Source organism: Hyaena hyaena, unplaced genomic scaffold, assembly GCF_003009895.1.
Source record: "Hyaena hyaena isolate Hyena2069 unplaced genomic scaffold, ASM300989v1 scaffold_899, whole genome shotgun sequence".
Taxonomy (NCBI): Eukaryota; Metazoa; Chordata; class Mammalia; order Carnivora; family Hyaenidae; genus Hyaena; species Hyaena hyaena.
This window is the reverse complement of record NW_024081530.1, coordinates 425069-440797: the sequence shown is the minus strand read 5'-3', so window position 1 is coordinate 440797 and position 15729 is coordinate 425069. Positions and strand designations below refer to the sequence as shown.

General features: G+C 42.8%; 1 protein-coding gene across 4 annotated transcripts in view; it reads left to right on the top strand.

Annotated features, from left to right (window-relative positions):
* The first annotated feature begins 4463 nt into the window (after positions 1-4463).
* The window catches only part of NRP1 (neuropilin 1), a 138449-nt gene continuing 127183 nt past the window's right edge, over positions 4464-15729 (top strand). For all 4 annotated transcript variants that reach the window (XM_039220536.1, XM_039220535.1, XM_039220533.1 and 1 more), the window contains exons 1-2: positions 4464-4978; positions 8403-8577. In XM_039220536.1, the coding sequence (XP_039076467.1) occupies positions 4906-4978; positions 8403-8577 (248 nt within the window). In that variant the 5' untranslated portion in view covers positions 4464-4905. The remainder of the gene's footprint in view (positions 4979-8402; positions 8578-15729) is intronic.

The window sequence follows — 15729 nt, the reverse complement described above, 5'->3', positions numbered from 1 at the left end:
TTTGCTTTTGTTGTTGTTGTTTCAGTCTTTGTTTTACATTTTTAAATTATTTTTTCCTTTAAATTATTTTTTCCTTAAAACTTTAATTCTCTATATAAAACTATGATTAAATGTTAAGAGGGAGCTACTTCCCTGTTTGATTGCTCCAATTATATTTTATAGATTGCCCTACAATCCTTTGAAAATTGTGAATATGTATTCCGTAATGTTTTTATTAGTCTAATGACTGTTTCTATTGGTTATTATTATCTTAACTGTCCTAATTAAGAGGTAGTTCAATAAAGGCAGAATAATCTAAGATTATTTCAAACAAGTAATACAGTTTTCAAATTCTAGCCCTAACCTCTAACACCAAAAAAATGTTTTGAATCCAGTAACATGCTCAAATTTTAGCATTGTCTTCCTCCATGTTGTTATTGCATGTACTGTATTACAAAATCTCTACATTGTAACTTTGTTTAAAAATTTTACATGGTAGTATTTTCTCCAACATTGGAAGAATTTTTAAAGTAACTTTTATTTTTTATTTATTAAAAATTTTTTTATCATTTATGTATTTTTGAGAGACACAGAGAGAGAGAGAACAAGCAGGAAAGGGGCAGAGAGAGAGGGAGACACAGACTCTGAAGCAGGCTCCAGACTGTCAGCACAGAGCCCAACATGAGGCTCAAACCCAAGAACCATGAGATCATGACCTGAGCCTAAATTGAATGCTTAACCAACCAACCGACTGAGTCACCCAGGTGCCACTTAAAGTACCTTTTAAAAGGCCAAAATTAAAGATCAGAAGGTAAAGATTCATTTTTTTTTCTTCCTCTACCAATCCAAATGAAAGACATAGCTCCAAAAGACACCTCCTAAATGACAGAGTCCTTTGACAGAAGTATCATTTGTAATATAATTTTAAAAAGTAATAGTAGGGCCTCCTGGCTGGCTCAGTAGGAAGAGCATGTGACTCTTGGTATCAGGGTTGTAAGATCCAGCCCCACTTTGAATGTAGAGATTAATAAAAATAAAGAAATAAACTTAAAATAAAATAATAATAAATTAATTTAAATTTCAATTTTTAATCTTTTCCCAGTTTCGCTTCTTCCATCCTTACATTTCAAATGTAGGTTAGCTCCTGCTAAAAATATGCTGTTTTATTGCTTTTCTGAAATATGTGGGTTTGGTGCTTTAAAAAACTTGACTAGACTTGATATAATTTTGAAATACCAACTTCAATCTCCATATTGCATCAACCTGAAATACTTTGAGGAAGTTTGTAGCTCAAATGGCCCTCCGGGAGCAATGGATCTCGCCTTATTTCTGACAAATTGATGAGAGCTTGATGAAAAGAACCAAACATTTACCACCCGGCCTATTCTTAATGGCAGGCAAAGATTCCAGCCCTGCTCCGGGAGGTCTGAGACCCTTATTCCGCAGCAGCTCCAGTGTGGGAGTCTATGGGGCCAAGTGTTGCCCACCCAGGGCCTCCGCCTGGCATTCTGGAAGTATGCTCCATGAATCTTCCCTTTACGGAAACTGGGTCCTATCTAGTCTGGGGATTTGTGATGTCAGGAAGAGTGATGTGTTCGTGAGATCAAAATAAAATCAACCTAGGAACACTGCCAAATTCTCCCTCTGTCTATCACTTATTCTCATATAAAGGTCGGTCTGTCTCCCTTGCTGGAGAATTGCGGAAATCTAAAACTGACCCTTTTCCGCACTTAGGCGGATCCTAACAGCAGAGGATAGAGGTTGTTAGCAAGGACAATTTGCTCTGTACCAACCCACTAGCGGGCAATTACCAGTCAGTGTGGTAGGGCCCCATTCCACAGTACGGTGGAGAAACTAAGGAGTCTAGAAAAGGCTCAGATCAGGTAATCCCAGAAAAATCAGAGGCAGAACTTAAATTTGATAGCTCCCCCCACTCCGCCCCCAGCATATAGTGCAAGTCTTATTAGTGGCTCGGAGAAAGCCTGGCAGAGGTGTTCAGCCGGTAAGCAAGAGAGCGGACAGAGGTTTTCTGCGTGTTGACACGCTGGAGCAGCCCTTCCCCGGGGAAAGGAGGAAGGGAGCCATCGGGGGCGAGGTTGCGGAGTGGGGGCAGTCCCTCCCCGAGTGCCTGATCTGGTGGCTTTATTTGTTAGCGCGGTGGGTCCAGGCTGGGAACTGCACACTCAGCAGGGAAAGGGGAAGAGAGATTGGCGGCAGTTTTATAAAAACAATACAGCTCAAGTCTCCCGCGTGTGCCCCCTCGCTCACCCCGCCGAGGCACAGTCCGGTCAGGAACAGCTCCCTGGAGCGAGCGCGGCCTCCAACTTCCCAGTAGGAAGAAGGCGGGTGCTCGCGACTGGAGGACGCCCTGACCGCTGCATACCCCTCCCCATTCCCCTTTTCTGTCAACCCGCCAGGTTCTGAGAGGCGCCTCTGTCTCCGAGCCTGGGACGGAGGTCGCTCGGGGTCACCCCAAATCTGATGATGCCGCTCGCCTTGCGCAGCTGGGGCTTGGGACTGACTGGGGTGCGTTGGAGACAGAGAGGACACGGGGAGGAGGCGACGTGTGCCCGTCGTAGCCAAGCGCCGGGGCTTTCCTCCGCAGCGCCTGCTCCCCCGGGTCTGCTCGGGGCGCGGCTGGCGCCCCGGTCTCGCCTGCCTCCCGCCCTCCCGCCGGCGGCCGGGACCCGGACGCCTGGCTGCCCACGGCCCCGCCACTGTCCCTTCCGCTCAACCCGGGCATTTGACTCTCGGCCTCGTAGTGCCACCTCCCCCACCCAGCGCCTCCCTGGGGTCCGAGAGCCGAGACTCGGGAAGCTGGTGAGGGGAAAGAAGCGCCTGGGGGCCGGGTCTCCAGCTTGGAAGCGGGGGCTCCCTGCGCGCCCGCGGGCGGAGGGAAAGCTGGGCCCCGAGAGCGCGCGCGGCGAGGGCACCTCTCCCCGGCGCTGGCCTGTCGGCACCCTCAGCGGCGAGCGCCGTAGCACGCTGCCCGGCCCGCGCGCCTCGCGCCGCCCTCCTCCCGCCTCGCCCCTAGTTCTTCCGCCAAAACCCTTGACCAGAGTCTCCTTGCCAACATTCTTAAATCCCTTTTGCCAGCTCTTTGCGCCAGGTAGGAATAAGGCTCTGCTTTCAGGGTGTGTTCAGAACGCCGGTTCCCAGAAGGTGAAGTGACCTTTTCACCTCTCCCCTGAACTCCTTGGGAAGGGGTCCGCGGGCATGTAGGGTCTCCAGGGCCTGATCGGTGGCCGAAACCTGTTTGTTCCCTATTCTTGCTATTCATACCCCCAGAGGCCTTATGCAGCAGTTCCCGGAAAGCCCTTGGGGGTGGATCTGGGGGGCCTCCAGCCCACGGTGAGGACGCGCCGCCGCGGGAGGTGCGGGCGGACAGGAGCTGGGAGACAGGCGTGACAATTGCCTGGGGCCTGGGGCGGGCACCGTTCGAGCGCTGCCGAAAACCCTCCTCCCCCGCCACTGCTGTCCTTTCCGGCAGAGGCACCGAAACAGGGGCCTCTGGACCCCTAATTGCCAACCCCCGGAACACCTGGGCTCCAGAGACACACGAGGCTGGGCGGGGTCGGGCGACGGCTGCCCCCTAGCTGAAGGCGCACCGCCTCCCACCCTCCCGCGTTCCCTCCGTCCCGGAGGACAGGGCACCAGAGCTCAGTTAACAATGGAGCCCCCGGTGCGCGGCGGGCACCCGGGCACCACTGGCCCCCCGCAGGGCGCCCTGCTGCGGGGCAGGGAGGCCGAGTGCGGCTGCAGCCCAGCCTCGCCCGCTCCAGCGGTCTGATTTCGGCTTTACGTGGCAGCGACCCTGTCGACCCCTGCCTGGCTCTGTGGTGCGTCTCGCATTCAGCCTAGCTTTCCCGGGCCTCGCCCGTGGCGGCCGGCGGAGAGCGCCGGGGGAGCCCTGCCCCTCCCCGCCCCGGGTCTCGGGCCGGCGCAGCGGGAGTGACCGGGCAGGCCCCGCGCTCCCCGCCGCCGCGGGCCGGGGGTGCGGAGCTGCGGGAAGCTGCAGCCAGCTCCCGGGTGCGCCGCGCTCCTCGGCGGCTGGATCCCGGCGACCCGCCGCGGGCTGCCCGGCTCTTCCCCGCGGGTCCTGAGCGAGCGCGCAGGGGTAGGCTAGCCCGACCCAGTCGCTGGCACCGACCTCGAGGCTTCCTCTGCAAACACACACACACACGCCCGGGCCGCAGACCCCCCAGTGCCTCCCTTCCCGTGGAGATCCTTCAGGGCCTCCAGGAGAGACGGACAGACGGACGGGGAAAGCACACGGAGGGAAACTTGTTCCTTCCAGTCTCCTGTCAGGCAATTACTGGCGAGCCTCTGCCGGCAGAGGGGAGGGAGGAAGTGAGGGATGGGTTCCAGAAGGGGAGGGGAGGACGGAGGAGGTGGGGGAGGCGGGGGTGCAGTTGGTGAAACTCCTCTGTCTCCCGCTCATCTTTTCATTGCTTGCTCCTCTCCTTCGCGCAGACACCCCAGACCTCCCCTGGGCGCCAGCTCCTCGGCTCCAACGGGTCCAGAAACAAGCTGGATTTTTTTTTTCTTTCTTTCTTTCTGGAAATTGGCTTTGGTGTGTTTCCCTCCCTCCCTCCTCCCCCCGTCTCGCCCCCCCCCCCCTTTTTTTTTTTTTTTTTTTTTGAGACATGGCCCGGGCAGTGGCTCCTGGAAGAGGAACAAGTGTGGGAAAAGAGAGAGGAAATCGGAGCTAAATGACAGGATGCAGGCGACTTGAGACACAAAAAGGGAAGCGTTTCTCTCGGATCAAGGCACTGCCTCGCCGCTCTCCTTTCTCCAAGACGGACTGAGGATTTTACGGCTCTAGGCGGAGTTGAAGCTCTTCAGATTGTTTAGATTCCCCGCGTTGCTGTTTCCCCCGCACGTTCTCGTTCTCCCGCGTCCGCCTGGGGATCCGGCGAAGGGAGAATGGAGAGGCGGCTGCTGCTCCTCTGCGCCGCGCTCGCCGTCGCCCTCGCCCCGGCCAGCGCTTTTCGAAACGGTAGGTGACAGGCGGAGGCGCGTGTGACAGCGCGGCGCCGGGGCTCCCGGGCTGCCGGCGTCCGGCCGGGGCTCGGCTTCCCGCTCCGCCGCCGGACTCCCGCGGAGCTGCTGGGACGCCCCGGTGTAGCCACCTCCTGGGCGGAGGAAACTTTTGTCCAGGAGGAGAAATAAAGAAATGAGGAACGGTCAGTGTGGGGCAGGAAGATTTCAAGTCCTCCGCCTCCCGCCCCAAGTTGGTGGTTTGATTATGGGGGTTTTCCTATCTCCGTTACAAGGCAGAGCTGCCTACCTTCCCAGATCAGCGCACCAATTACCTTAATAATGTTTCCTCCCAAAGGCAATTAGATGAAACTCCCTTTCAAAAATCTGATGGCTGTTGAAAGTTAATGAATACTTTACCAGGAGAACTTCCCGGTTGTTTTGCAGCTCTTCGAAACCGTTTTCTCTGGTAGGTGCCTGCAGGAGATAGGGGCTCTGGGGAAGCTGGGACTGCGTCCTCCGCCTTTACAAATCGCCCCTAATCTGTCTGAAGTATGAATGAAAGTTACATAGTGTCAATAAAGGAATCTGATATATACAGTGTAAGACATCAGGATATCTGAAAATCCCTAATCTAGCTACAGCTTCCACTTAGCTTCTAACACTACTCACTGTTAAGTAAATGAAAGACTGCTGGGTTATAAACAGTATCTTGTAAACTATATAATGTATTTTAAAACGTGATCTGGTTGTAGGCATGTTTAACTTACACTTTAAAGTAGGTGAAGGCAAGGGTATGGAATTATCTTTACAGTAAGTCTTCAGCAATTATTATTAACTGATTATCAAATATTTACTTTTGTCTGGCTTAGATTTCAATCAAAGTAATTAGAAAAAAAAAAGAACACCCACTACTTACTGTGGTATATTGTTTTAATAAGAGGCCACAAGTGGAGGGGTTTATACCAAGAGGAATTTAAATCACATCTTTATGATAGGAGTTAATCTCTCTAATATGCTTTTTGGAGGTTTTGTGATTGAAGCAATAGATTTCCCCCAACAGCTACCAAGCAGTGTTCTAAAAGAAAAGCTTACAGGCAACACACACACACACACACACACACACACACACACCTGTGAATGTGGAGTTCAATTTATCAATGAATCTGAGTTGGTGGCATCTTTCTATAATCTGGCTGGCAAGGGATGAAATAACATTCTCCTCCAATTGAAAGAGGTCAAGTAGTTGGACTTTAGAAATTACAGTAACCCAACCTCTGCCCTCCACAACTCCCGAGATTAAATCCATAGTAGGGATATTCACAGGATGGATTTGTAGCCTAATGCAAATAGCTTCCAGACTTTAGATTGTGAACTTCATATATATATATATATATATATATATATATATATATTTTTTTTTTTTTTTTTTTTTTTAATGTTCTTAGCAGAAATCTGGGGTATGCTGACAACCTGAGCTTCAGTGTGTGAGCTTGCCTGGTTAAAGCCATGTTGCTATGCATACAGTGACCAGAGCCAGTAAATGCCTCTGTTACACAGCAGACCTCTTAAAGCCATGTCCACCTCCTCCAAGTACCAGTGTCTGCTAAATTAATTCATTAACCTTATTTAGGTCTAATGGTCCAGAGTCATTAGAAATTGCTCTTTCTTAATCAACTGCTAGAGAGATTTAACAGAGCCAGGGAGTCTAGCAGTCCACATTATCTTATTACACTGTCACTTTCTCAGAAGTCACAGATTAAAGAGCTCTGGTGTGGTACCGAGTCTACCTAAATGTCTTCAGAAGTGACTCTGTGGAGTGACTAGAAGCAGTGCTGTTTTATTTCACTCCTCTTACGGATGCCAGACACTGCCATGATGTTTGTATAGAGCTGGAGGAGACTTAATGAGATGGGGTCACTTTCCAAGTTTTCTGCACATTTGAAATAATGAAAAAGCCTCAGTAGAATCACATAACAGAGTCCAATATGATCATTAGTTGAGATCCCAAACTCCAGTTGCAACGTTTCTTCTTGGCAAACATTAGGCTTTTAAAAGCCAAGGCAAAGGAAACCAGTAGAAGGGTACCCCCCAGTTTAAGAAACAGGGTCAGAAACATCTAGCAATTGAGAAAAACAATATGATTTATATTGTCTTCTTTTTAATTTATGGGAAATGATTTCTGTAATGCATGTAGCTTTATGCATTTTTGATGTGCACTTCATCTTTCATTTCCATTTGACCTGGTTTTCCTGTAATAAAATTCTGTAGATTTATAAATTCATGCTGAGAGCAAAGAATGCCATTCTCTTTCCACAGGGAATCTATTAGATGCAATATTAAAATCTATATATACCATTACTGAAAATTTGTGATTGATAGGCTTATATATTTCACTGCTTTCATACCTATTCCTCTTACATAGTTTATGCACCAAATTTTTATTGCTTAAAATTAAGCATCAATAAACGTGGCAGCATTTCAGGCTGAGGCTCTCCAGCATGAAATCCATCATAAAAAGTGACAATGAGAATCTACCCTGAACAATAAAGCAGTCCAGTGACTGGTTTATTTGGCTCTCAGTGAATCACTTCAGCATTTGGGTTTTTTTTTTTTTTTTTTTTAATGAGGGATCAAAACTAGCTAGCTCACCTTTCCCAGAATGTGAGGCTATGGCTTATCACCCAGACCTCATGTGTGGCAGAGGTATTTTCAACATATAGGGAATTAGAATTAATGCTGGGTGGCTATTTATTTTTCTTTCTGCCCAGTGGCTTTGATCTGGTCTCGAGGACTGAACAACTTTACTTGGAGCGGTAGAGCAGAATTATGTCTGCTTCACCAAATATACTTTGTTCTCTGTTCATCTGGATCTCCAGAGCCGAGATAACTCAAAATCACTTAGATTTATGGGGAGATAAAACAACAACACAAAAGGTTTGGCTTTAAGCCAATCCAAGTCTTGGATGACAATCCCCACTGATCAATGACATAGACCAGGCTTATCATCAAAAAGCCACACAAGGGGTCGAATCGCTTCTTTTAGTCACCTTCCACTCAGAACTTTATACTTAATGCGATTACACTTCTTGGGGGATAATTAAGTCTAGTAGAAGCTCCCTGGGGACCATGTTAACATCCATTGAGAGGATTTAATGTTTTTAACGCTAGAAGAACTTTTTCTTGGGAAGGAACTTTGTGGAGGGTAAGGGTGGAGTACTGTCAGATGTCAGTCTACTTTTCTCCTGAGCTAACCTTCCTGGGATCAAAGACTGTTCCTTGGTGGGGGGCTGCTGCCAGTACGACCTGAAGGACCTGTGGGGACCTCTTGGAGTTCCCCTACAAAGTTATGGACTGTTTAATAACCAGTCATGTTTGTATAAAGCTAGAATACCTAAAGGGTTGTCAAGGAAAGATTTACTAAAATGTTATTTTTATTACAGATAAATGTGGTGATACTATAAAAATTGAAAGCCCGGGGTACCTTACATCTCCTGGTTATCCTCATTCTTATCACCCAAGTGAAAAATGTGAATGGCTGATTCAGGCTCCCGACCCATACCAGAGAATTATGATCAACTTCAACCCTCACTTTGATTTGGAGGACAGAGACTGCAAGTAAGTGAGAAAGTATTTGAACAGGGCACCACACCGCCATCTAGTGGTCATGGATGACTAAGGGGGAAAGTCTGTGTGTACAGTATGGGATATAAATGGATCCAGGAGGGATTCTGATCTAGGCCAGATCAGGTATCAATGGTATGGAAATTAAATTATGTTAGGTAATTTCTGAGTTCCCCAAACTAGCAATATTATGTTTAAATGTATAATCCCTCATATTTTTTTTCCTGTTAACACTTCTGGTTTCAGAACTCTTTTGTTAAGAAATGTGTATATATGGGTTTTTTTTTTTCCTGGAAAGGGGAAGAACTAGAAACCCAAACTTGCACTTAAGGTTTTTTTTAATATTGTGGGTTACTAACATATATAGCATCAACAGATGGTGACGTTAGATATTTTTAAACAAATCTGTGACACATTTTGTGATTTAAGGACTGAATCTTACTGAGTTTGACATGGCAAAAGCAAATTGTCATTGAACAAAAATGAGGCATATACTGTAAGTTGGATAAAGGGTTTCCATTGTAGATTAATGATTGCAAGTCTCTTATAGAAAATGCAAAAAAATAATTGTTAATGCATAATGAATACAATGGGGCTTAAATATAAATTATTATATTATCTATCTGCTTTTGTATTGCTAACTCCTTCTGTTGTTATGTAATTAAGCATCAACTTGTGCCTGATTTCCTCATTATGAAAACATTCTCACTATAGAGACAGTCTAAATTTTATCTCTTCACTTTATATGAATGAACTAGTGTGTGGGTTTTGCTTTGCACAGTGTGGAAAATGTGTTTTAACATTACAGGCAGCAGCCCCCTCAGATCCAGGATTTGCTCTTCTCTCTGCACATCCACAAGACCACCTATCTCTGTCCTGTCCACATTACCCCATTCTGTCGCCTTGCACATGGTGTGTTCTCCAGACACTTGAACCTGAATATCTATCTTTAATGAATGTTTGGATAACGAAATAGTTTTAGCAAAGGAAAACAATGTACTTAAATCTCAATTCTAAAGTGTTTCTCGGGGACTGATATGTTTTCCCAAGTTTTACAATGGATATAATCGCTTACAGTGTAAGTAGGCTATGATTTCCATTGGATATAAACATTATTATGCAGGCAGATTCATTATTAAAAATGTTCTATTTGCAAACACGTAGTCTTTTTAAGGACAGAATAATATGAAAACGTTCCCACCTGTCGGAAGTCCTTAACGACCTGTTGAGTTGGTGGGGTAATCCAGTGTTTCATGAGCAGGGAAACAAGGTCATCTGGCTAACTCAACAGTCTGGTACCTAGAGAATTAGCATACATTCATAAACTGTTGATCAATTTCCAAATAATCAGTATACACTACAGTGTAAAAAAAATTATGCCAGTTCCAATCCTTCTTAATCCTTCTTCTGTGCTTCAGGGCATTATATTGACTTCTTAATCTTGTGTGAACCATTAATAGCGTTCCAGTGACTGCTAAGAAACAGGGAGTTTGTTGTTGTTGCCAATATTCTGCATGATGGTTTTACAGTGTCAATCACCTAAACAAGCTGGATATGTGTTCTCTCTTTCAATATATTTTGTTTTATTTTTTGCTTTTTGACAATATTTAAACTATCAGAAATATTTTTAAGAAACTATGGTAAAACATACTCAAGTAATAACATTATTTCCAAAGATAAGATGCCATTACATTTTAGTAAACTCATGTCTACTAAATCTTGATCTGAAAATCATGACCACATCCGCATATAATAGTTTAAAAATTTCAGAATAATCAATCGTCAGTAGCAGTGGTATGCTGGTAAATGTTGAACAACTGGATCTTGGAAGTGGGTGGGTCAAGTCCTCATTTGAAATATTTGCCAATTTCTGTAGTGTAAATATTCCCACCATGGCAAGTTTCAAACTATCCATGTGGCATCACTGCTTGCAAACTATCCACTGTGACACAGGCTTGCAAAGAGATGTGCACAAGGGGTTCTTGTGACCTGGTGAGAGCTGGAGTAGAAGTGTATGAAGGGAAAGCCAGTCGAGTGAGTTAATATGCGTTAAGTGCTTATCACCATCTCTGGCATGCAGTAAGTCTTCAATAACTATTTGGCATATCATAATGGGAGATGGAGTTATGGTGGAATTAGAAGAGCACTTTTTCAATGTTCTTTCTTAAGCATGACAAGAAAAAGGATAATTATAACTTATAGGAAGAGAAATTTTTAGTGATATTGACAAAGTATTCAAGAAACTGACATGGCCAAGAAGATTGTTTCTGTCATTCTGATAAAGATGAGACTTTTAAAGGCTACTGGGTGAAGTGGTTTCTTGTAGGGGTTTGTTCTCTGTGAAGGTGCCATCTCCTGGCCAGCCTCGAAAGACTGATAATGTTTAGCCTGATGAAGTCAATGGAGATGCTGGCATAAAAAATGTCTTTGTGCCCTGTTTTGAAGTGTTGCTACCAGATTGTTTTATCAATGAAAGTTCCAAGAATGGGGGCGCCTGGGTGGCTTAGTCGGTTAAGCATCCGACTTTCGCTTAGGTCATGATCTCGCGGTTCGTGGGTTCGAGCCCCGCGTCAGGCTCTGTGCTGACTGCCAGCTCAGAGCCTGGAGCCTGTTTCAGTCTGTGACTCCCTCTCTCTCTGACCCTCCCCTGCTCACGCTGTCTCTCTCTGTCTCCTAGAAATAAATAAAACATTAAAAAAATTAAAAAAAAAAATTTAAAAGAAAATTCCAAGAATGATATAGGAAGAGCAGCTTAAGATACTGTTGTCACTATATTTTCAGACTGGTCCATGTGACTCCTGGTCACTGTTGTTTGTTGCAGTTGAGATACTACAAATGTGGCACAATTCTAACAATCTTTCATGAAGGCTGCAAGAAGAATCTACAGCTTTAATTTAAAGTTAAAATTCCCTACAAAAATGGAAAATACCAATAACCCTTGGAAGAACAAATTCATAGACTTCAAATTTTTTCATTGTCTGTGCAAAAGGATAGTTTCTTTGTTTTTTACATTTTAGTGAGCTTGGGGTGTTTTTATTTTGTTTTTGTTTGTTTGTTGTGGTTCTTTTTTGGGGGGGAGGCCTTTTATAATAGGCTTCTTCCAAAAACATATTTGAGTGATACAAAATTAGGCACAATAAGCCAAATACAGCGAGCTGGCAAGCTTTTAGTTATCATTATTGTTAAGATCAAACTGATTTGTCTTATTTGAGATATTTAATATCTTCCCATTTCAGCTATAGTTTATGTTTAAGAGCAATAAAAAGTACTTGCTTTACCAATGTCATCAGGCTATTGGCAAGATAAAATAGGGTAGTGGATTTGAAAGCCCTTTGAAAAGTTAAAAGCTTCCCTCCAAAGAAGTTGCCACCGTTATGATAGCTTTAACAACTTGGTGATGGTTAGAATATTTGGAAATATAAAACTTAAGCATATGCCAAACTAAATATATAGATCCAGTAATGGGATGATCCACATAAAATACATCTGGCAATTTCTCTTGAAGCCGTTTAGTATTTGTACAGTCAACTTCCACTATGAAAGCTTAAAAAATCAATTCCTTCGTACATTTGCTTATTGAGAAACATCCTTAGAACCCAGGTAAACAAATTTCTTTTGTATAGTGTAGGATGGATAAGTAATTAAATAGATTAGTTCTGGTAAGAAAAATATTTATTTATTTATTTAAGTCTGTATTGTTTTGTTTATAATTAAATGAAAACCTGTATGATAGTTTTTAACAAATGTGAAGAGCTCCAAGCTCCAAGACTGACCCAATACATAAGCAAACTATGAACCTAACCTTACAAAAAGTTTTTAGAGTGGATATCAAGGGGCGTTACTTCCTTAGGGGAAATGCATGTACAAGTTTGTGCCTGATAATTTTAAAATGCAACAATCTATGTTTCAGATTGTAGTATGAAAGTCAGGTTTCATTACGAATAAACATCAAAGACATACTATTATAACTTCCTGAGTTCTTTTATTAAACAAAGTATGGTATTGATCAATCAATCGATCGATCAATCAATCAGTGGAGCAATAGAGAATCTGTCTATGGCTAACATTGTGCTAGGAAGTCTAGCTAGATTTACCACCTGGTTTTATTGTTATGCTGATCAAAGAGAAGTGGTTAGAGAATATTTTGAAGGAGGAGAAGGTATGGAGGAAATGCACCAGCAATATCCTCCATACTTGTGAAGTGTCAAAGCATAGTTATAAGCAGAAAAGAAAGAAAAAGGCAACCTGCTGAAGTGTTTTTCAGAAAATAGTGTTCATTGTGGATTTTAAATGGGTTTTCAGCATTTACCTTGAGCTAGTTAGCTCTTACTCAGCTATAGTTTTCTTCAGTGGTAAAGCAGACATCTTGAATCTCATAAAACTTTATATCTGCATAATAAACAAGAATGTCATTGATACAGTAGTTAGAATTTATGGAACTTTTCCGGTTTCCCAGCAATGCAAACTATCAGCATGATAATTTATAATGGGTTGTGACAAATACTGCTGAGCAAAGAGGTGTGTGATTACATTCAGATCAGATGTCCTCATCTAGGGAGCAATAAAAATTTCACAGACATTGGGTTAAAAACATTAAGAAAATGAATGTGGAGCTCCAGGAAGAGTCGAAAAAGGTGGTAATATTGGAGGGAGAAAGCTCAGTAGTGGTATTCTTACTGACTGGTTCCCGGCTTCCATGGCTGATTTGTCAGTTACTGTTTTGCAGGATTACAGCAAGACACACATGGTACAGATACTTTTTTTGTCTATAAGAGAATTGTAATCTCTTCTTTGTGTAACCAAAAATAGGTGGGGTTTTTCTTCTTAATTCAATTCAATCAAGGGAGACTTCACTCTTGTAACTTTATGTGAAGTTTAGTTACAAAAAATTTTAACTAAACAGAGATGATACTCAAGTTTGGGCATTTTGTTGGAATAGATCACACATTGTTTCTTTAATGCCACTTTTAAAATTACCCAAGTTATTACAAACTTTGAAACACTGGTCATTTCATTTATTTTCATAGACTATAAACTCGCTGAATGAAAATTAATGCTCTTTTCTCAGATCTGATCATTATCACCAATTTAATTATCCAGTGCTCACTTTATCATTTATTGGCAATTTGGGGAAGTATAAGTTCCATTTTTGGTCTCCCTGAGTGCTATTTTCTGCTTCAATCTTTTCTTATTTTACTTTGTTCAGCATGGGGTTTTTCCCCATTAATTTTGATTTTTTTAAATGCTGCATTAAAATATTATTTACCTACTGGTGAGTTTTTTGGCTTTTTGTATCTGAGGCGAGTCTTGCATTTTAGAACATCATTTAGACCCAAAGTCTTTGTTTTATGTTAAACAGTGAGTATTTTAAGCCAAATTACTTCTCCATTTTCTATATGAAATATAGAAATATAAGTACTTTTAATTAGGGCATATTAGGTATGTAGAAAAACTCATATAGTGTGAAGTTTGATAAAATTTTATAAGGTGAGCACATTCATATAACCAATAGAGAGTAAACATTTCCAGCTTCCTATGAAGGAATCCCCTTATGTTTGCTTTCAGTCACTAGCCTTCGGCTTTAAGGATGACTACCATCCTGATTTGTGTGATTCCATTTCTATACATCTCAACGTCAGACAAAACTAAACTATAGTCTTAGAAGTCTGTATGCATTATCCTTAGAATGTGGTAAAACTCTTGAGAATAGAGATAGAACATTGCATACTATTTCCTTTCTAATAATAATGATGATGATAATAATAACAGTCATACTGAAGTGTACTCTAATGTTTTTCAGTGACCCCTGCAGAAATCTCTTGTATTTGTTACATATATTATGCATATGTTAAAATACACACAGTTTTCAATCTGGAGTTTGCTTTAGATTCAAGGCAAATGCAGAAGAATCTTCTTTTGCTTTACTTTTCAGTTTTTCATTGTTGTTTTTCATCCTAAGTAACTTCCTGACATGGGAAGCGTGCGAGGCACCACTCAATGAAAAACTTTCAAGTGGATCAAAATGAACCATTCTTAGAACAACTGCTGGCCAATGTTGTTGCTACCACCTGCAGCATCCCTGGTTACTACTCAGGCAGATAATTATCTACTTTCTTCTTTTGATTTTTTTCCCATTAGCACTGATTCAATTTGAACAAAACCCCATGTGTTTAATGAAATTAATTTTCTTTATTATTTTTGCTATAAGCAACCACATTTGATCATAATGAATTTTGAGTACTACAAGGTTGTTGTGTGTTAGGCATTTTTGTAATTTGAAAGAAGCAACCTTTATGAGAAGCTAAAAGAGATAGTTGAAATCTTATCAAATTGAATCAACATGTGCATGGCATTTCCAACCAGATTTCACTGGGGGAGCAGACACTTAAAAATTGATCCAAATGAGACATATGCCTTCAGCCGGGATGCATATTCTCAGCTCCTTTCTTTCCAGCACAAAACTTGATACTTGCATGCATGCTGACATACTCCGGCAGAAGCACACACACAAACACATATGTGCATGTGTGTGTGCGCTTGTAAAGGAGGCTACAAAATAAACTTAACTAATTGCCGTTGTCGTATTCATCAAGGCTGATCATTAAGCCCAAAGAAGAACAAGAGACAAGATTAGTGTTCAGATCAGGTTCCAAATGCCTCTTAATTGGGTGTTTGTAATCAATCCTGATTGTAGGAGTCAGTGACTTGGCAGAACATAGAACCTCAAAAAAAAAAAAAAAAAGATTTTTCCTGCTATTCTGTGGTTGATAGAACTGTGTCTAGCATCTAGGTCAGTTAGGGATGGCATGAGGTCAGGATAACTCTCAGATTGGCTGTGAAGCATGCCAAACACATTATGCTGCTTATGGTTGAAATTACTTAGTCTTTGCAGTTAGCTTAGCAAATGAATTTCGTCCATTCAGAACTCTACTAAATTCTGCAGAAGAACAGGGAGGAAAAATAATCTTTTGGCTTCTGTCCACTCAATTCCTTGTAACTTGGATTTTCTCCTGATCACGCCCAGGTCTATATTGTACACATCTTATATCTTATTCAGTCAACACTTTTTTATTCTCCTTTAATTTGAATAGTCAATAGAAAGGAATGGTCATGTCTGGTTCTTACTGTTGGGTCCTCACTATATGC